At 53.5% G+C, this 21266-nt stretch overlaps 4 protein-coding genes across 4 annotated transcripts; 1 reads left to right on the top strand and 3 right to left on the bottom strand.

The window, feature by feature from the left end:
• On the bottom strand, positions 1-207 carry CLUP02_14719 (uncharacterized protein; the record flags this gene model as incomplete). Its single annotated transcript, XM_049293646.1, has 1 exon — positions 1-207. A coding segment is annotated over one exon (207 nt), but the record flags the coding sequence as incomplete, so codon positions are not given.
• A 6642-nt stretch (positions 208-6849) lies between these two features.
• CLUP02_14718 (uncharacterized protein) lies at positions 6850-12085 on the bottom strand (the record flags this gene model as incomplete). The annotated part of the gene is made up of 19 exons (XM_049293645.1): positions 6850-7229; positions 7287-7443; positions 7501-7926; positions 8010-8428; positions 8592-8678; positions 8737-8817; positions 8881-9035; positions 9088-9195; positions 9338-9677; positions 9731-9962; positions 10033-10448; positions 10498-10532; positions 10629-10683; positions 10747-10827; positions 10876-11360; positions 11432-11496; positions 11550-11696; positions 11754-11907; positions 11997-12085. The coding sequence occupies 19 exons, from the start codon at positions 12083-12085 to the stop codon at positions 6850-6852; spliced, it is 3912 nt and encodes a 1303-aa protein (XP_049150791.1).
• A 1571-nt stretch (positions 12086-13656) lies between these two features.
• On the top strand, positions 13657-15963 carry CLUP02_14717 (uncharacterized protein; the record flags this gene model as incomplete). The annotated part of the gene is made up of 2 exons (XM_049293644.1): positions 13657-13717; positions 13853-15963. 2 exons carry the CDS (start codon positions 13657-13659, stop codon positions 15961-15963), a joined length of 2172 nt encoding a protein of 723 aa, XP_049150790.1.
• A 2870-nt stretch (positions 15964-18833) lies between these two features.
• Positions 18834-19496, bottom strand: CLUP02_14716 (uncharacterized protein; the record flags this gene model as incomplete). The annotated part of the gene is made up of 1 exon (XM_049293643.1): positions 18834-19496. One exon carries the CDS (start codon positions 19494-19496, stop codon positions 18834-18836), a length of 663 nt encoding a protein of 220 aa, XP_049150789.1.
• Between the last annotated feature and the right edge of the window lie 1770 nt (positions 19497-21266).

The following is a 21266-nucleotide window of genomic DNA, read 5'->3' as shown; positions in this document are numbered from 1 at the left end:
TCACATCCCAATGTCGTTGAGTCCTGTAACCGTGACACCTTGACGCCACTCAGATACTTCATGGTCCCGTGAACTCTCGCGACGACCACCGCATTGCCGGAATGATGTCCAAGATCCAGTCAGCGCGGTATCAACAACGACATCGTATCCAAATAATACAGTGGCAACCAGCAAACACAATCGTGAGAGTGGATCTCTTGATACGTATGTACCTCGTCAGAAACTCAAACTTCCAAGCCTCGCTGTGTATTTCTTCTCGTCGAGGATAAGCTTGCAGAAAGTGATGAACAGCCATTCTTTCTATAACAACCCATCAAGTATAACGCAAACTCTTACCATCACAGCGTACACACAAATAAGGACCCCCTCCATCCGTCAAGCAATCTCATGTCCTCTCCCAGACCACACAACGTCCCTCACTCACAAAAGCTCTCACGAGGGAAGCTATCGACCTGCCACGAAATACCAACCTACGCACAAGACACATCCATCACCGACCCGGGACCTCACTCCACTAGAGCCTGGTTCCACGCCCACCCTCCTCCGCCCAGGCCTCCGGATGTCTCCCTCACGAGGCCATAGAGAAGGAAAGGTACGGTGAACACACTCATCGAGAAAGCCTTACATGCCACAACGACCACCAAATGCCCCTTTCTTACCCCATCACCTTGTCCCGTAACATGTTTACACTCCAAATCGCACATTTAACAAAAAAAAAACCTAAACCGCAGAGTTCATCGCCCGCAGAACGCCACGTCAAAGTTTCAACTCCTCGTCTCCGGAGAGAAACCCGCAGCGGTCCCGACTAAGAACTCTCTCAGCAGCCCTGTTGTCTGTGAATCGAGTAACCATAATAGCTTCTGCCACGAAGGAAGGTTTTGTAAAAGGTACGCCTTCGTTGTCTATTTTCAACTCCGAGCATAGTAGTCTTGCCAGCTACAGCTACAAGCAGCAGCCACATACACATATATAGGCAGATTTGAAACCTCAAGCTACGGCTCACTCTAAAGCTACACCTCCCAGACGACATCCGCGCTCAACCTTCCTTCCAACCCCAAGATCACCGTGCGAGACAGACAGCCACCTGAATCTCTCGAAAACACAAAAAGAATCAAAAGGCGCGAGGACATGTACGACCGGAAGCCGTACTCGGATGCTGAACATGCACATCCGTCCTCCTCCCGTCCTCAACAAACACCCGCAGCAAAAAGAAGCTCCGGCAACCGGGGTGACGTTCCCCGGTCTGCGCGTCCTCCCACCCCTCAACCGCGCACAGTCCGCGATCAGCCCGCTCGCCGCACGTTGAGCGCGGCGGCTTCCTCGCTCTCGATTCCTCCGATCGTTTCCCCTCTGACCACCTACCTTGGGCCTCCGTCCGAACTACGGGGGGCACGGAGGGGGGAGATCTCTTCCAGGGGACGTCCATGTAGATTCACCAGATTAAGCAGCCCATATTCGGATGAGGTATGGGATTGCTGATCTCCTCAAATCGACGTCGGACTTACCGTGCTACCTCACTCAACCAACATGCCAAAACGTGCCAGCAGGTACTTTAACGCATCGCAGTGGGTGGACTTTTTTTGGTTGCCATGACTTTGGATCTACCAAAGGCTACAGGCAGATCATAACAGAAACGGACACGCAATTGAGTGTCCTTAGGCAAAGCAAACGAAAACTTTAAAATACGTTTGGCTTGGCACACTTCCCACCACCACGACGAAGAATCGTCCTGTCAAGCAATGGGAATCGCCGAACAAGCCAAGCCAAACCCCAAAAATGATGGAGTGCCCAGTTGCAGGCATATTTCAACACAAGCCCGTCTCCCAGTCGGGCTTTCCCCTCAGCTGGGCACGCCAGGGACAGGCTCGACGGACCATGAATGGTCAATGGTGGCATTTTTTGGCAGAACGCCAAGCGTCGCCCATCAAGGACTGAGCTGCTTCCTTCTCTCTGGGCATTCGATCATCGTCGGAGGGGGCCAGACTACCCACTAGGGATGCAGATGTCGCCGACTCGGGCTTGGGGTTTGGAGAACCCTTCTAGAAGATCTGGGCCCCAGGGCGATCACTCTTCGCCACATGAGAGGAGAGATAAGCTCTCGCGCTCTCTCTCGTTCGGCATGGCCACCAAAAAAAAGTTTGATCATGTCGGAAGCTGTAGACCAATACCCCACCTGGCGATGGCAACCTCCATGCAGATGGAAAATTCTGACGATAACGAAATCATCAAATGGCTAGTTGTACCGTGTTGGCCGTAGACCCAAAGGTTCAATATATGCCACGTCCGTGTCCGTGTGTCCGAAACCCATCGACCGAGTATTGAGCCGCAGAGCTTTGCGACGGCGGGATGGTGTACAGCATGGACAGACTGAACTGACCATCAATGCCAAAGTATCTGGTACGAATACAGCAAAGGGCCTGACTGCGAGGATGATTGGCAAATCACGAGTATTCGTACATAAACAAGGTCGTCATCCTCACCATCCTCCATAATGGTGCATACCAGCCATGAGGGATTTTTCGAGATGCCGCATGTATGGAGAGTGTGAGAATGGCCTGTTCCCTCCCACCCATCCGGGATAGAGTTCCGGGGGGGGGGGTGATTGCCTCCAGGACAAAGGATCGTATCGATGTATCGTGACTGTAAGCCACTTGTACCCCGCGAACCCCAGATTAATACCATCTTCCCGCCCATGTCGGGGCATCTCGTTGACCCGAGTTGTCTTCGGAGAAGTAGACGCCTGCACAACGCGGCTGACCGTCTGCCGTGGAACAAGGGCGCTGGACAGGACATGCCTACAGACGCGTTTGACGGTCTGCAGCTCGGAAAGCTGCGGTGAATCGCAATGGCACTTCAGGTTCAGAAACAGAAGGCAGTCGCATGAGCTTCCCCAGGATCAAGCTGGTGGAAGCTCCAATAGGTCGTTTGCATCTCCAGCTTGAGGATGCAGCAAGCATTGAAGCGAGATTTCCAGCCCCTTTTACCAGCAGCGGCGGCGGTAGCAGCTGTCGACTCACACTACATTTGCTGGCACCGCAGGGCCTAGCTAGCCCTGTCAAGCATGCCGCAAAAGACCCGAGAGGTGAATGCACCCAGTGAGGGGCTGCTGTAGACGGGGATTAGAGTGAAGCGAAGGGAAGGGCGAGGGACGAGCTCCAGGGCTCTCGGGGGCCTTTAGCTCACCGCCACTTGGCTTGGCGGGAGCCCGTTGTCGAGGGCTCGAGCGGGCGGAAGGGCAACGGGGCCAAGTTCGGGGGAGAGACCCAGAGATGGAGACTGGAGAGGCTGGTGACGATGTTGGCGGTGGTGGATTGCCAAAGGAGGAGCTTCGATTGGAGGAACAAGCCCGTTTTGACATACTTTCCCGTACGGTGAATCCCGTCCGAAACTGACTCCACGGCGTGGCTTGGCTAGTTAGCCAGCCACGTCCCCAGCTGTCAGAAATCCCATGAGGTACTCAACCCATTCCAGCCCAGCATCGACACAGCTTCTTCGCCTCAACTAACAGACTGTGATAATATGGCAGATTTCAAGATGAGGAGACTCCGCTCCCCACATTTTAGTTGAGGTATCGGTATCTGTACAAAGAGCAGTTGAATAGGGACAACTTCGAAAGGCAAAAACCCATCATTCGGACCATTAATTGTTGAGAGTCGAGAATCGATAATCACATTAATAACCCGGCAGATCTCCTTGGCTGTCCATTTTGAGAGGAGGCGTGAACATGTTTTGCTGATTTTGACATGCCAAACTTCGTCGATACACTCCCCTGGTATCAGGTGCAGTGCTAGGTAATCCGTAAGAAAACTGCAAGGTGCGCCTTGAGCCAGCGCGAGACATGGAATAAGCCACGAACGAGACGCGTCTTCTCTACCATCGGCCAAGTCTAGACCTGCTGCTCACTGTTCCAGGTGGTATTTCAACGCGACAACCGCCTCGTATGTCTGTAGATCCGTGTCCAATCCGATGTGCGCTCCTGAGGGTATCATTTTTTGAGTTTCAGCGACGCCATCCCAACAACTTCCCATCCCCAGGGATGGGGGCAAGTTGGGGGTTGAAAACGGCAGTTGCGAGAGACTTCTAGTTCAGCCAAGCCAACGATGTGTAGCAGGGTCAAACAAGCCGCTAGAAACATCGAGGCTCGAGCAAGGCGCCGTTGTCTTGGTATATGTCCAAATACCACACCGACGAAGACGTACTCGATGGAAGAATGGACGGAAGACAGGACGGAAGACAGCCCTCCAATATCGCGAGGTTCGTTCCTCCCGGTTCCGCCCTGGCCGTCAAACATCTTTCAACTTTCAAGTCGCCCGGTTTTGCCTCTTTGAGACGTGTGCCCACTGGCGGCTCAAGCACCGCCGGCTAAGAAGCACATATCAGCCTCTGGAGCCGACTGTCGGACTGTCGGTCACTGACACAAGATTCCGGGTCTCATTTCGGAGCATCTCGGTCGCCAAGTCCTCCGCGAGGATCAGAACATGTGCTCGCTCGGGTTGGTACGGTCGACTGACAGGATCCATGATCCGTCCGTCCTCCCCTTTTCCCACAATCCACTCCTCTCCTCCGCACGGCGTAGCAGCACCAGCGCCAAGGCCTGGCTCACTTCGCTATGTGTTAAACATCTCTTTCGGGCCACCTGCAGTAGTGTAATAAGCGAGCCATTCACCGTCTCTCCTTGAGGGGTGCAGCAGTCACGACAAGCGTGGGGGAACAATACCAGTCTCGAATGTCTGCTGAAACAGGTCGTTGGCTAACAGGACTGTCATCAAGCCTTTGGAGCACACCCTCACCTCCCGTGATATGCCGCTTTGCTTGATCCCGATCCAAGCGAACAGCACTGATGGCTGGGTACGACGCGGGCGACTAAGAAGTGTGATGGGTTGACAGAAGCGGTGGCAGTTAGTCAATTTGACGACTTGTGCCGCTGTTGGCGAGCCCATCTGAAGCCTGGAACACAACCTGAGCAAGAGGGGGGGCAACCTGCCACACTGGCGATGATCTTTGGTCCCTCTCCCATTGCGCTGGAGTTCGTAGTGGCCGGAGGTGATTTTGGCGATTCTGAATTCTTCAACACAGAATGGTGAAGGTAGGTCAAGCTTAGTCCAGGGGAACGAGCCATGGACGAAAACAGAGTTCGGCCGACAGGATGCGAGTTTGCAGGGCGACAAGCAGCTTGGCATACGCAACATGCCTACCGCTCGACCACTAGATTTGGCGCGCCGAGCCTGCGGTACTCAGAGCCGTGTTGCTTCTCAAGTCCGTTCCATGTAAGGCACAGATTACGGCTGAGCCTTGTTGCTGCGTATCAGCTGCTAGAGTGGCCCGCTTGATATGCTGTCAAAACTCAACGGCATGGGCCGGAACCTCGTTCATGGCGATCGCCAAATGCATACATGACAGCCACCAGTGAAACAACAACACTGTCCTGAACAAGTGGCTAGCCCAGATTGATGAGACAGTGCTTGGAGCTAGATATGTTCCAATATCTGGGTATGCTTATCCCGGTGCCGTTGAAGAATCCCGGAAGCACGCCGCCGCCAAAGGGCACAGACAACGAACCACCGTCTGCATGTATCCGATAGGATGTTGGTCTTGAACCCCATTCGACTGATGGTGATGCATCGCGTTTGATAGCTTCTAGAGGGGTTGCTGCATGCTGGCTACCTGCTCGTGATGCTGTAAAGCATCATTCTCAAATGTTGTGAAAGCAACTTAGAAAGCAAGAGTCGACATGCATCATGCTTAGATACAGCGTTTACTGCTTGCGCTCGGCGCCAGTGCTGGAAATTGAGTTGCTCGGCGCACGCTTTGCTCCCAATTGCCAAGGGAATTCTGACGATCTCTACAGCCTTATTTCGGCTTATTGAGCAAGCGAGCTTAGATATTGACAATATCCCGGGGGCAGAAGCTTTTGCCGCGTCAAAGTCTCATACGGGCCAGTGCCAGTAGCAGTTGCGCCGCTCGGTATATTTTGCTCAGGGCTGTGACGAAGCGCGCCTGAGACTTGTGTGTTTTTGGCGAGTACAACCTCCTGGAACATCTTGTCCCATTCCGAAGTAATTTCGTGGTAGCAAACACATTGGTGGTGAAGCACCGCCAAGGGCGGCTGCGCAGTGCCCGTGCTAGTGGTGAGCGAGAGGTAGAGCATCAGACGGTGGCATAGCCCGCTACAATCTGTCTTGTCATCTCAACAACGGTGAGACCAAGGAATTTGCCGTCTGTTTGGGTAAGACAACTCAACACCCGTTCAAAGTCTCCTCATGATCATGTGAAAATCTCGATCACTGTGTCTATCCCGGAGTAATGGCCATGATGCATCTGCCAACAGCGGCCAGCGGATGATTATCGCGGTTCGGAGAAAGGTGAGGCGAGGCGGTAAGCAGGTGAAGACGGTAATGGATATCATGTGTCGTCCAAGGCGATGTTTCCAATGCCCGGCATTGGTGCGACCGACTTGAACATATCCACCATGGTCTGGGGAGCATGACGCACTTGCATCGTGAGTATATCCCTGTCATCTATACTTCATGTTCAAGGGAGGCGGCTGGAGTATCGGAGAGTCGGCAACCCGTTGAGCGATCCCAGCTGGTATCCATTTTTGCTAGAATGCCGCTTTACGCGCTTGTGGTATCAAGGGTTCTTCGCGTCTTTCGAGTTTTCTCTTCTTCAACTTCAGTCAATATCGCACGTGGCGGTTCGGAGCAGATCACGCGGTCGAGACGCATTATTTTGCGTTTCGTAACAACAGGTGACCGTCGCCTGTAGCACATAAAGAAGAAGGCCAATCGACGCAATGCTTGGAGTAATGTGAGAGATGAGTTCCGAGGACGGACGAAAGAGGGTACGTATTCAGAGTGCTCTGTACTCCCTGAGGACTCGAGGCAAACAGTGTACGGAGATGCTGGGGCTTTGCGCAGGGTTCATATTAGGGCCGTTTATCTTCAAACCAGGAACCCCTAGCAAGTTGCGATAGCGTTTATCGAATGGCGATCCATAAACAATTGGGGACCTGGACCAGTCAACGCGGTCTTGGCTACGAGAGTGAGTAGTAACCTGGCAGAAAGGCCGATCGGTCAACCAAGACTCGAGAGCAGACTGAATCCTCCTCTCAACGCCGTCGTCCGCGAGATGCAGAATCATGACACCAGACAGCAAGCCAAGACCGAGATGACGACTGGTGGTGATGGTTGCTGAGGTGTACAGCGGTAGGAGCTTGAAGCGAACACAGACTGATTGAGAGTTCAGCAAGCACCCTTCGAGTTCCATTGACTTTTCGGCCCTTCAACAAGGCTCGACCAGATCTGGGGGTTGGTAAAGTCTATCGGGATTCGGGGTGGCTCTTGTCACTTGGGCCAGTACAAGCGAGAGCGACAACGAAAAGTCTAGTCTGTAGTCAAGAATCCTCAGCCGAATAACCACTGACAAGGATGTGGCGTCCGGGTGCTAGACTGTTCCTGGCGGTGACAAGATGATGGACGATGCAAGGCGTTCCTAGTAGACGCTCGAGTATTTGGACTGCCGTCGCGTGTATTGCCATAGCGAACCTGGGAGGGTTTCAAGGTGATGCTTTCGACGCAAATGCCGCTGTGGTGAAAACCGGTGCTTCACCGATCTTTCCTCTGCTTTCCAGCGAAACCATGGCATCTGATAGATTGATGTGACACGATCGCTCCTCGTAAACTGCCTGACCAGTAACTTTGCTTCATCTTGCTTCGTGTACCTGTTGCTGTACATACTTGGTGAGGCACCACGTGAATCGAGGTGCTTGATAGACAACGACACAAGCATCCTCAAGGCGAGGGCGTCATGTTGTGCCGGGTCTGCCGAGCGTTTGGTGTGCTGAGTGATCGGAAGAGGCCCTCCTGTTTTCGCGCCGTAGCAGCCGACGAGCAGGATGCCAGTCGGCCCTGTCGGCCCTTTGGGGCGCTGTTATTATCGGAGAGACTCCGTCGCTTCGACCACTGACCATCGAGGTCCCGACACCACAGCGGGCCTAGGGGATCGCTCACCGTATTCGATCTGCTGTCTGCTGGGTCTCGAGTGCCCAGTGACGGTGTGGCTGCCCCTCCGGCCTGAACAGCGCTCCGAGGAAGAGCCCTGACAGGCCCACTAGGCCACCTGGAGAATTGCGGCTGGTTGGACGGATTGGGTCTCTCTTGGATTGAAGGGTTGCGTGTGGGTGATAGTAACAATGGGCGGAATCGCGGATTCGGGGTGGTGGAGGTGGAGGAGCCTAGGAGGAAGAGGGAGGGCAGAACTGGAGGAGCCCGTCGAATGGATAGCTTGGAACAATGGAGAATGGCAGAAGAAGAGGGCCTTTGGTCACCTAACGTTCTGGGATCTTCCCATGACTGTAGGTATGACAGAGGGGGTGGAGGGGAGCGTGGACCCCTTCGCCTGCCGTCTGATTCTTGTTTCTCGTTGTTTCCTGCTTTCGCGATAGCAAGTATTCGTTAGTGTGCGATACGCAAGCCCGAGATATTTCCATTCCTTGCCTCCTCTTTCCTTCTCTCGAGTCTCACGCAAACATGGGAAGGCAGCCAATCTTTCTTACCTCAGCAGGCTCAGCCGTCATCTCGAACCGCACGAACCGCCATACCGCTGCTGTGTACGTACCGTGTCTGAGGCATGCACTCCGTACCTACTGAACCTCCATTGTATCGGCGTACCACTGTGCCCTGTGTAAAGTTGGTCAAGTAAATCTAGCTGAATCTTTAGTTAATGATCACGACTCACTGGCAGCCCCCGAACGAGATATCTCGACGGCGTGAAGCCCTGAGCTTACGTTGTTTTGTAACGGATTCGACCAGTAGCAAACTGTAATTACATGTTTGGCTACATTTCATGGCTACTACATAACCAAGGTGTCTGCCTCAGTACTTGCTTCGCACTCATCTTCGTCAGCTGGAGGCTTTCGAAATGCGCCTCTGAGACACGAACTGACAGGCAGGGCATTTTTCGACATCCAAATCCATGTGGAAAGCGCAGCCGCAGCCGCAATCGCACTTGTCCGCAGCCTCTGACTGCGGTGCGGCCTAGGGACCCAGGGGCAATGGCAATGTCAACCAGGGTCGGCCAAGACAAGACATTGTCAGGTTGACGGATTCCGCTCCTCCACCTCCGCATGTGCTCCAGTTGTTTCTCTGATCCTGGAATGAGTAAGACGAAACATTGGGTTGGTAGATGACAATGAGTCTAAGGCGGTGGAAGGCGTCAATGGTAATGGTCAGTCACAGCCAAGGAAAAGCCAAGGACAACAAATGACCACATCGTTAGTCTTGCAGTGTAGATTCAGGTAAGGCCACTGAGGTAAGAAGATCCAAATGAAAACGGAGACCGTCCTCCAAGATGCCTCGGCAGGACTAGGTCATATTGTAATGTCATTATGTTGATCCGTTCGTTGGGCCTAGTCCCCATGATCCATTTGGTGGATAGATATCCGTACACGGATAGAAACACGGGAATACGGATATTGTGCGGGTCAGGGTCACGATATGGGCTCCTCCCCCCTTCCCCCAGGAGTCCACGACCCAAAGGAAGCAAAGAACCCATCCGTGCCATCGTCATTATCGGGTTCGGCATGGATGTGCAGGGTGGATTGCATATGCGGATGCCGTTATGTGTAGCGCGTGCTGTGGATTCGAGTACCTGGAGCGGATGCGGCCAATGCTTTCGCGCTGGATTCGCCGCCTCAGCCCTCAACTCCCAGATAACTGATGAATTGCCGCACCGTCGTTGGCTGGGCAAGATGTGAGGGGACCGGCGGCGGAGGTTAGTGAGGCACACGACAAGAGAAATACACGGAGAGAAAACCAGCAAGACAGAAGGCCTAGATGGGCTCCTGCGGCGCTACGCAGATACGCGAGGGCAAACTCATTCCGCATTTCCTTTTCTCCAGAGACCAAGCCATAGGCGGTTCCAGAGAAAAGCAGGGACGAGGAAGGGAACCACTTGGACCAGTCCTGTTGAGTGAAAAGGTGGTTCTCCCGCACAGAAGCCAGCCAAGCAAATATCGCATCATTCACCCCACACAACCTCCAGCGGTGTCTCATTCGTCCGTCTGTGAATGAACGAGTCGGAGTTGGAACCCCCATGCTCCTGTTCCAAGGACCCCCGTTCACGCCCTCTGATCTTGTCTCGTCTGTCAACCCCGTGGTGGTGCTGGCGTTGTGCTGTACTGTGCTGTATCAATTGGGATTGATCATTGACTGTAGTCACGACACACGTTGGGGCCGGCGGCGCATCCACGAATACGCCCCCCCTCATCCGTACCCGCAGCAAGCCCAGCAGTTCAGGGCACTTCAGACTCGCAGGCCGTAGGCGGCATATGAGAGGATACTGCTCTGAATTGGTACCCGTACGCTGGCAATACCTATGGTATTTACTGTGGAATAAGACATGGATGGTCAAGAATGAAGCTGCCAGCCTGCTTGTGTTGCTCGCCAATGCTTGTCAGTCAGTGACGAGCGCCACGCCGCCAGTGCCAATAATACACACGAGGCACTACGTGAATGCTAATGCCAACACCGACGCTTGTTTGTCATGACAGTTGCTGTTACAGATACATGTCCAGTGTGTACGTACTAGATTGGCCAAGACGATGTCTCCTAGGAAGTCTTCTGGGAGACATTGGTGTTTCTTTGGTCTCCGTACAGTCTCCGTACCCGCTCATGTTGATCGTTGCTTGTCATGGTTGGCAATTTGACACCGTCGGCTTGTCGAGCAGAAAAAAACACGTAGTTGGACATTTCTTCATGTTCCATTGGGGCTTCTTTCCGGGTTCCACGACCCGCGGTTTCGGGCGATTCTTGTTCGCCCTGGTGGCCACTTCATGGTTGTGTTCCTGGCAGGATCCGCGGTCTCTGAATTAATCACTTTTCTCCTCGGCCAGGTCCGGACCACGAGGTGGTGAAGCCTTGGCCTTGGGCGAATGGCAGAGGAGGGAGTATTGCATACTGCTTAAGGACTGCATGGTGCGAAGTCGCAGGGTGATGCTCCAGTCTTGTGCAGCAGCCGATGATAGGCACAGAATGCCGTCCCGTCTGATGTGCTTTGGTGCGCGGGTTGAGGTGCAGTGCAAGCTAGACGCACAGAGCACCAGACCAAAAATGGAGGGGTGGACAGGATCCGGATGGCAGGGTAGGGCAGGGCTCGTCGGTGTTGGCCCTTGGGTGACAAGGGCCGATGAGGGACCGTAGCCTGTACTTTGTACTGTGCAGGTGAACCGTGAGCTTAGGTTTGAGAAGCATGGGAGAGAGAGAGACTGGTGAGGTAAACCGGGACTGAGCAGTGAGAGTGAGAGTGAGAGAGTGGTGAGAGTGAGCGAGCCAGGTGGGTGAGAATTTGTGAGATGAGGGTGTCTTGTCAGTCGGGTGGGTCCCTCAGATGGGTGCATGGAAGCCCCAAGTGCCCCCAGAGAAACGGTCCCCACTCGAGGGCGTTCTCCGGTCCCATCCCATCATTCATGCTGTGTACGGAGTACTGGGTACGGAGTATCTGTAGACAAACGTGAGCTAAGATAGAGATTACTGCGTAGTGCGTACGGATACTGAGTGACAATTTGTTGCTGGTAACGCTTCGTGCTCTTTTGTGTCTATGGTCGTTTCTTGGCTGCGCACCGTCTTGGCCGCAACCTTCGCGAATACGGCTTGCTGAATGGACGTGGGATATTGGACACTGGCGTAGTCTGGGCTTGGCTAGAACTTGTGGACAGAAACTGCTGCGTAGGTTGTATTATTGTTGCTTCCGTTGACGCTTGTCGAGAGGACGGAGGATGCCAAGCGTTGCTCTTCATTTTGCTGCATCGCCCAGAATGCCGTCGATGAGATTAACGCAGTGGCATGTGTGTACGGAGCATGTATTCCAGAGGAAGCAGTGTAGATGTGAGGGAAAGGTATCCGTACTTGCCTTGGCTTCCATCTTTCATGTAAAAGGTAAGGTAGGTACTTACTTTTTTGTTGGTTGCTCTTGCCTGCCTCCCTTTTGCCTGCGTGCACTTGCCGTTTTTATTTCTGTTTTCCAAGAAGGCCTCAGGAGGAAGGAAAGCATGCCGCCACCAGAACCCCTCCGTCCCATTGGATGCCATTTTCTAATTGCTGTGAGTGTATCGGAGTATCCCTTCTCAGTCTCACCACCAAAGGATCCAGTACCTACCGTCTAAGGTATCGTGATTATCCGTACATCGTTTCTTCGAGGTTCCCAACCGGGTCTGGCCGCAGAGTGGTGAGCGAGTGCCAGAAAACAACAAAAGTAAAAGATACATGGCGTTTCTTCCACCCGCGCTTTCGTACCCCGTACCTGACTGACCTTGACCTGTCTGCACCTGCACATCTGCAACTGTAACTGCAGACCCTCCACTCTCACTTTCTTCCCCCGGTCCACAGTCCCTAGTCCTCCAACTTGGTGCACCCAACTTTTTCCCCCATCCACTTTCATACAGTACAATCTTCCACTCCCACACCCGGCCGAAGCGGAAAATAGCTCTCTCTCTCTCTTGAGCGTCTTTTTTTTCTCCCTCTTTCCAACTCCCACGCCCCTCTAAGCGCAGCGGCGGGGTCCTTCTTCGAGCTTGTCTTCATCCAAATCGAGAACCCGTTCCATCCCTCCTACTACCGCGACTTATGTTCCCCTGCGAGACGATTCAAAACTCGCAGCCTTCCCACCTCCCAAGACCAGGACGGAATAAGGATGGACGCCTGAATTATTTTCATGCCCTCTTCTCCTCTCTTTCTACTCTTCCTCTGACCTAATCCTCGACTAATATCCATCCCAAACACCTCAAACTTTTACCTCATCACGGTCGTTTACCTTGGTCAATACCAAGACAACATTCACCAAGGAAAAAGACATCGATCGGCAATTCACTTTGCTTTTCTACATATACCTCCTCTGGCACCTGCAGTCTTCTACAAACCAAACGCAAGTCACTCTGATACCAAGACGAATTCCTTCGACAAGGACCTGGACCCGACTTTCACCTTGCCTGCTTCTCCCAACACCTTACACCAAGAACCGCATACGCTCGCGTGCGCAGACACGTACAGCTTCCCGTTCGACAAGGACGTATACACGGATCACAGAGCCAGTCTAGCTATTCTGATTTTGCAGTCGCTTCTGTACTCGAAAAAGCCTCGTCGTGGTTCTGATTCGACACAGAAATCCACCAACGCCGGACAACATCCCGACACAGAATAAACGCATGCAGCAGCCTCAAGCAATGGGATAAAGACCAAGAAACCCCAACTCTCTTGTTTTCCCTTTCCTTTGCGTCTTCGGATTTTGGCCTACAAGCCTCCCGATTTCTCCTACAATAAACCCACCTCGCCAGCTTTGGACTCGACTTATCGCTTAGTTCGACTTTCACGTTGGTGCTTCAGGACCGATAATTGGGGGACACACTGCTCGCACGTCGCCCAACCAAACCCCCCCTCCATTCGTCAAGGCCCAGGCCAAAGAATTGGAGACCCCTCGGAAACGCCGCGGACTATACTACCTACCGACTTGGCCCTCCCAGAAACCAACTGGTACCGATACCAGCACCAGCACCAAGCGTTCTCTCTCGGTGGTGTGTGGCCCAATTACGTATTGGCCCATCCTTGATCAGAGCACCCTCCTCCGCTGTTATCCTTGTGCCCACCGGCCACACTCCGAACAGCGATGGCGACCGTCCTCACCAGCACCAGCATGGCGGTGCCCCAGCCCACTCCCATCCCCCAAGGTACGTTCACACACGTCTGATGGTCATTGCACCCTGGCTGCACCTCCGTCATTCAGCAGCTGTTTCCAACCCGCCCTGTTTCCGTCCGCAGCACCCTTGAAGGCGTCCGTCGCTAATAAACGCTTGCGATTCTAGACAAGCAACATTCCGCCGAGCAACAAAACTCGAGTAGCCTGTCCTCGTCTCCCCGTCAATTTCCTACCGATCTTACTTCTCCCATCCTCGAAGAAGCCGATGAGTCCGAAAGCGAGTCTCCGAATGAACCTGTGACCCCCATCAGCAGTGGGAGACAATCCCAAGAGTTTACCACCCGCCCTAGTCAGGACCATCACGACATCAATCTCACCGCTGCCCACCAGGTGCAGACCACTCCGAAGCCTCTCTTGGTTGACACCGCACCCACACCTTCGGTTTCGCCTGCAAAGTCAGACCTCACACCGAAAGCTACCACTGCTATTAACCCTTCAACTGCAGCCGAATCTGCTGCTGACCAAGAACCGCCACCAACTCCGCTGTCAAGACGGCCCACTCGCGGCTCGACTTCAAGCTTTAAGCGGACAATGTCCAGCATCTTTCGACGATCCAACTCATCCCAAAACAGACCAGATCTCGGATTTACCTTGGACCAGTCCAACGACGTCTCCTCCGAGAGTGCATTGATTGACACAGCACCCTCAAATCGTAGACGATTCTCAATGAACAAGTCACACACTACCACGAGGTCTAACTCACCTCCGTCTCCAGGTTCTCCTGTAGACACCATTTCTTCCTACAAGCAGTCTTCGCACATGCCTACTCAAGATGACTTCAAGAAGAAGAACAGGGCTTCCACCGGCCTTAACCTACGAGGACGCGCTGTCAACTTCGTCGGCGCCAATGTTTCCGGACGGGAAAAGCACGCCGAGAAGGTCAAGCCTGTCTTGGGCAGAAGACGAGCCAGCAGTTTCGAGGGCCGCGTGAAGAGCCGTCATCTAGCGTCTGCACCCAATCCTCACTCAGATAACCCTGTTCTTCCCTTGGAGGGATCGTCTCCATGGGCTCAGATGCCTGACGCTGGTGTTGGTGTCAAGGCTCGACGCATGAGCTTGAGTCTCCCGGACGACTTCCAAGTCGATGTCGCCGACCTCCTTGCGGAATTTGAGTACCTATCCAAGTTTGGCCGCCATGGCAAACATCTCGGAAAGGGTGCCACTTCCAAGGTCACTATGATGAGCCGAAAGGGGTGCCCTAATGAGCTCTATGCGGTCAAGGAGTTCAGAGCCAAGAGAAAGCAAGAGACGCAAGAAGAATACGAGAAGAAGATTAAGTCTGAGTACAGCATCGCCAAGAGCTTGCACCACCCCAACGTTGTCGAGACGATCCGGCTTTGCACCGATCACGGTCGTTGGAACCACATTATGGAGTATTGCTCGGAGGGTGATCTCTTTGGATTGATTGCAAAGAAGTACCTCCAAGATCCAGCGAGACTTCCTGATCGCCTCTGCCTGTTCAAGCAACTTGTCCAGGGAATCAACTATCTTCACAGCAACGGTATTGCTCACCGTGACATCAAACTCGAGAACCTTCTCATCACCAAAGACAGCAAGCTCAAGATCACCGACTTTGGTGTCTCAGAAGTCTTCACTGGCCACCACCCCGGCTTCAGAGAAGCTGGCGGCCAGTGTGGCAAGGGCATGTGCGCCGAAATCCGTCTGTGCAAGCCTGGCATGTGTGGCAGCGAGCCGTACACGGCACCTGAGGTGCTTCTGAAGGAGACCGAGTATGACCCGCGAGGTCTCGATGTGTGGAGCGCGGCGATTGTCATGATTTACGTGACTTTCGGAGGAAATATCTGGAGTAAGGCCGAGGTTAAGGGAAACCCTCAATACGCTGAGCTGCTCAAGGGATGGCAGAAGTGGGAAGCCAAGCACCCTGAGCCTGGATCGCGCATTACCGAGTCGGACTACCCATTCTTCAATGCCTTTGATGGATTCGTCTCCCCGCCAGCACTTCGTCGTGTGCTCCTCTCAATGCTCAACCCCAACCCCGCAAAGCGCGCCACCATCTCGGAAATCGCCAACCATCGTTGGGTCAAGAACATTGAGTGCTGCCAGCTTGAGAACTACGACGACCCAGCTCTTCTCATTGACGCTACCAAGAAGGGCAGTGCACAGCTCAACACCAAGAGGGTGTTTTGCCACAACCATCTGCCACTGGAGAGCCACGGCCACTCACTTGGAAAGATGCCAGGCCAGTCGGGTTATTGACTGCACCCGGACACGACTGTACGACTCATTACGTGTTTGTTTTTCTGCATAGCTGCGGTTCTATCCTTTGGAATCGGTTCCAGCATATGAGCATGCAGAAAGACTTTTTTTTTTTCAACTTTTACAATTGGCGTTCACAAAGGCTCCAGGAAAAGGGCCCAATAAGGCGTGGAAAGGATCGGCCTTGATTTGTGTTTGAATACAGCCCATAATTACCTGGGAAAAGCAACATCGGCTATGATATGCCGTGTTGCGAGTTTACAAAGATGCCTGTGTGTGTGTGTGTGTGTGCATGCACACCAGAAACAAGAACGGCCATCTCTGGCTCTAGAAGAGGCCCAGGGGTGGTGCATCGACGTACATAATCAAATTACCTTCTTTGATACTATGCGCGCGCCAGACACAAGCGAAGCTCAATGGTGATGTGCGCCCGTGTAGTGCAGGGAACGGGACTACAAGGGATTGGCGGACCACGTCCCGAGGGGAGGCACAACGAACCAGAGAAATGGGGAGGATACGTTCTTTGACAGTCGGTCACGGGATGGATCAAAAGCACTCCTAGAAAGAAGCTCCTTGCAGTTTACAATGCAAACAAAAGTTAACTTGAATGTGTGGTATACCTACTCTTGCGTGCGTGAAATCGGAGGAACTCGTGTCTACGAGACCCAAGACTCTCTGGCTTTCATTGAAGGATTCGCCAAGTTTGTCTCGATACGACCTGGAGGAGAGGGGGAGAGGATGGGATCAAACTCGGACGAACTTCCAATGCCTCCCCCCGCAGATGCGCAACGTCTCTAGAAATACGGAGTACCTCGAAGCATAATCATCTTACTTCTTCCTGACGTACTTGACCTCATCCTCCCCCCTTCATCCCCAGCGGCGCAGACAACCAACAGCGGCAGCCAATGTCGCGGGAGAAGTAAACTCGGAAGCTAGGATGGGCAAGGGAGAAAGGTCAGCAGCAGCAGCAGCAGCAGGCTCAGCTGAGGAAGAGGCGGAGAGGGGTGAATGAAACGGTACCCAGCGCAAGGAAACACAACAACCCGAGCACGACGTTTTCTTCTCTTGCTACGTCCGTCACCACCGTCACCGATCCGTTGCCAAGCTGCTGGAATCAGCCGAGCTGGGAAAACATGTTGTATGCGGATGTGTATGCGATCCAATCAGCCGGCTGGCGGATCCAATGGATCTTGATTTTCCCCGCCTTTTTCTCGATATCCTCGTTCCTTTTAGAGTCTACTGTGTAGGTACGATGAGCTGCCCGGATGACTGGAAGTACTGTACCGTCATCTCTTAGCCTAGGTCGCCGCGGAAAGCCTGTTTGGGAATCCTGGGACGGGCGACGACGACCCGACCCCTCGGCAAGTGATTGCTGCTAACCTGCGGGCTGCTAGGGGGAATGAAAATGGGCGACTGGCTGACTGATGTAGAGCTACGTTACGACCAGCCGATGGCCGACAAAGCCCGTCAGCCCAGCCCTGTGTGCATCCCACGTCTCAGGTTTCCAGTCTCACAGCTAGCAAGAGTGATTCGACGGCGTCTCTTCCCGCGGTATTCTCTCGTTGGATGGAGGGTTTTCCGTGTGTCTGGTTTGTCTGTCGTTAGTGTGGGTACACGCCCCCTCCCTTCCCTTTCTCCCGGTACCCCTCCTCGGATTCCTAGTCTTGAATAGTGAGTTTATCTCGCTGTTGATATTGTAGCAGCAGTAGCAGCTTGTGGTGCTGCTGGCTTCCGTCAATACCACGCTGGGAAGGCCGCGACCGCAACCGACTGGCAAAGAGAGGCCATGCGCGATTATGCACGCGCTTCAAGGGGTCGGTCTGATGCGGGAAATATGGGATTCAGCAACGATCGATGGGCATCCCTTCCCGAGTGTTGCGCGTGAGTTGGCGATGGAACAGCGAGAGATGAAGCGGCGCTTCTTAGCTGCTGCACCGAGTGACCCCGTCATCCTCCTTCTTCATTCCACCTCAGCGGTCAGGTTAGTATAGCGTCGCATAAGAAAGGGAATCAAGAATGCATGTGCTGTAGTGTTGTGGGTAACTAGAAAGGCCAACTACCCCAGGACATCCGTTTTAGTCCATGACCGTCACACACTGCGAGATCGAGAGACGCGGGACCGAAAACTGATGACAGTCTTGGCAACGGGTATTTCCCCTTGCCCATCATGGCCGGGAGTTTGCGCGGGCGGCGGCGGTGTGTGGATCATTTCCGCGTACTTGTGTGCTGCTTTGCAGGTGCAGGACCATGCCCGCGACGGCGCGGAGACGTCATTCCTCCGGTGTTCTTGTGGCGAGCGTGAGCCGCGCCAAGTCGGCGTCGTTATGCCTCGGGGCTTGCTGAGCCTGCTGGTACCCCCTCTCCTCATGTTCTTCCTTCTGACGGCAAACACGGATATACCGGGGTTTGACCCCCATCTGGGAATCCCATTTGAGGATGGTAACGGTGACTGGATTCGGAGCCCACCTTTTGGAGAGTTGCCCGCCAGGCAGGTGGCTACAGCATTTCACACCGTCTCTCTGTCGGTCCGAAAACGGGCATCCTTAATCGGGTCCGATGAGCCGGAGGAAAAGACGAGCCGGAAGACGTGATAGAGGCCTTGCGCGGTCCCAGGAGAAGAAGCCGACATTGAGTCAAGCATTTGCCAAGACGGCGGTGGAAGCGGGTAGGTCGGCAGCAGGCAGCAGGAGGGAGGCCTGTCATGCGGGTTCCTCCTTCGCGCTGGGATACTCGAGATGCGCCGTCGCTTCTTGCTGGTTGGGTCAGACAATGCGTTGTCTTTCTTCTCGCGCTCGCTTTTTGGGGGTGGGGGGTTGTATAAGATGTGACCCAGCTGGACCTGATGGGCGGTGCTTAAGTCTCGGTCGGCATTAGCTCTTCTCTAATCTGGCGCGCGTGATGGCGGCGGTTGGTTTGGTAACTTTGGTCTTGTTAGTGGGATCCAAGGGACGCGTGGCATGGACGAATCGCAGAGGAGAGTGGGCGGTGGGGAGAAGGAGAAAAGATAAAGCATTTGTGAGAGCGGTTGCTAAGTGTATCAGGTACTTTGGCTTTCTGAATGGGGGTTTCTTGCATGGCTGAGGTAACAGACCTTGCGTTGGTGCGTGGGACAAGCTGGACGCAGGCCACCTTATGCTGTTGGGATGTTGTGTGATGAAGACGGCATATCGTAGGGCGGCCGATGGGATGGGGAGGATGATGGGAATACAACGGATTTGCAGGAGCTGGTACTCTGCGGACCGTACATGAGGCAGGACATCCGCCGCAGGAGGAGCAATCTGCACTATGCCTGCCGTGCTGGCCGTGGCTTCGGTGTCCGCAAGGGCAAGTCGTGCCGTCAGACAAGGCAGACGGTGAGTTGGGAAGGGGTATCCGGCTATCGACCAGCCAACGGCGCACCAGCGCCGTCCTATGACGGAGCTTGACCGGTGTTCTTTCCCCGCAAGTGCCAGACGCTGTGTTCCGCGGTGGCTGCGATGCCGCATGCTGGTATCCGTGGTCGATGTGTGCTGGGCAGGTGTTGTGGATGTCATATTTGATGCCTGCTCTACTCTGTTGATGCTGCCACATATGCCGTGCTTCGGGAGGGACTACATCCGGCTCGACCTTCGATTCGTGTAAGTCGCTGGATTTCTTGCTCACTCGAGACTACTTGTTCTACACCGTTCATTGCCTAGTGACGGACCTTCGGATCAAGTTGTTGCTGCTCGGCATGTTCAACCCGAGAGCCCATGACTGATGCCCTGTTGTTGGGGAGGTATTCTGGACATGTCGAAATACGAGGTGGGAGTAAGCCCTATCGGTAGCCTGGTGAGCCCTGAAGTGTGATGAGCAAATCGCCAGTGACGCAAAAGGAAATCAAGTTCAATTGAGCAAGAGAGAATGTCTCTCCCTCCCGCCTCCTGAGTACATCACTGGAAACATGGCAGGTGCCTAGCTGCGTGTGCTTTCCCATCGATCAGTGTGGCGTTTGAAGACTTGCAAGAGCAGCCCATGCCAGCCCAAGGTGTTCAGTTGAGGCGGGCAGGCAATTCATCAGGCAAGAGCTGTCTTCCAATGTGGTTGAACATCTTGGAATGTCCTGTGGAGAGCCGCTTAACGCTTTCTTCGTGACAATCATCTGCTGCCGAGTCATGGCCCAGCACTGGTTCGGGTCTGCAGAGAAGTGAAGATAGATGAATGAGTTATCACCGACTAAAGAGAAACCAGTATATCAGAAGCTTATGGGACAGGCCTGGCAATTGTATCAAGGAGCACCCATTGTCATCTGCTTCTGGTCCGATAGCATGGCACTACCTGCGGGCGCTCAGTCAGTCATTGGGCTTGTCTCCAAAACGGATATGGTGATGAGCTTCTTGCCACAATCCTCTTTTGGAATGAAGACCAAGTGAAAGCACTCGACTGTCTGGAGCATTTCTCGCCCTTCAATTTGTCGCTTACAATTCTTGGGGTTTGTACGGTTCAACGCCTCTGCATAATTTGTACAGGTGCTTAGCACCCCAAACTTAACGCCCCTGACGAGAAGTCGGGATATCTCAAGTTGAAGTGCTGAATAAGCGCAAATCATGCAATAAGGGCATCAAAGCTAGGTTATAGTGACCTACGCGATCAAGGCGAACCCACGCTTAGCAAGAGAAGAATACCATGCCGCTTGCTTGAAACAAATCACAGACTTCTAGACTCACAAACGACGAGCCAGCAAGTTCGAACTTACAAGCCAGTGTCTTTGTATACACGTAAGATCCTCCTTCAATCCGAGCAACAACTTGTCCACGGAGCGTAATTAACTGAGACAGGCCGCTTCTGCATATCGTATACTCCAAGCGTGCTAGTCAAACCTCATCAAACATCTACACAATGCTGGCTCTGTCTTAGCCCCACGGTAGAGAACTTGATCTCTTTCACGATCCTTTGAGTGAGTTCTGAAACGATGATGGTAGTGCTCATCTAGCATGCTCCTCCCCACGCATGTTCCTGAGTTGACCAAACGATCACAAAACTTCAACTTCATGTCGACTTCCTCATACGGATACGGTCGTCAGTCCGACTCACACTTGACTTACGTGACTCTCTCAAACTTAAAGCCCCTGACAACATGGAAAACTTCCCAACAACTTGATAACAGTGAATACATTGTGTTCCTTCCAAAGACAGCAGACAATAAAAGGAAGACTACGCTTTCCGTAAGAGGGAAGGCGGGGACGGGTTTTCATGCGTCGCTCGTGTAAGTGGATGACCTCAAGTAAACAGACTTTGAAGACTGACTTGACATGACCGGGTCTCAACATTCAGCACATCTCAGG

Source organism: Colletotrichum lupini, chromosome 8 (genome assembly GCF_023278565.1).
Source record: "Colletotrichum lupini chromosome 8, complete sequence".
In the NCBI taxonomy this organism is placed as follows: domain Eukaryota; kingdom Fungi; phylum Ascomycota; class Sordariomycetes; order Glomerellales; family Glomerellaceae; genus Colletotrichum; species Colletotrichum lupini.
Note: the sequence above shows the minus strand (reverse complement) of the source record. Positions and strands in the feature narration are given on the sequence as shown.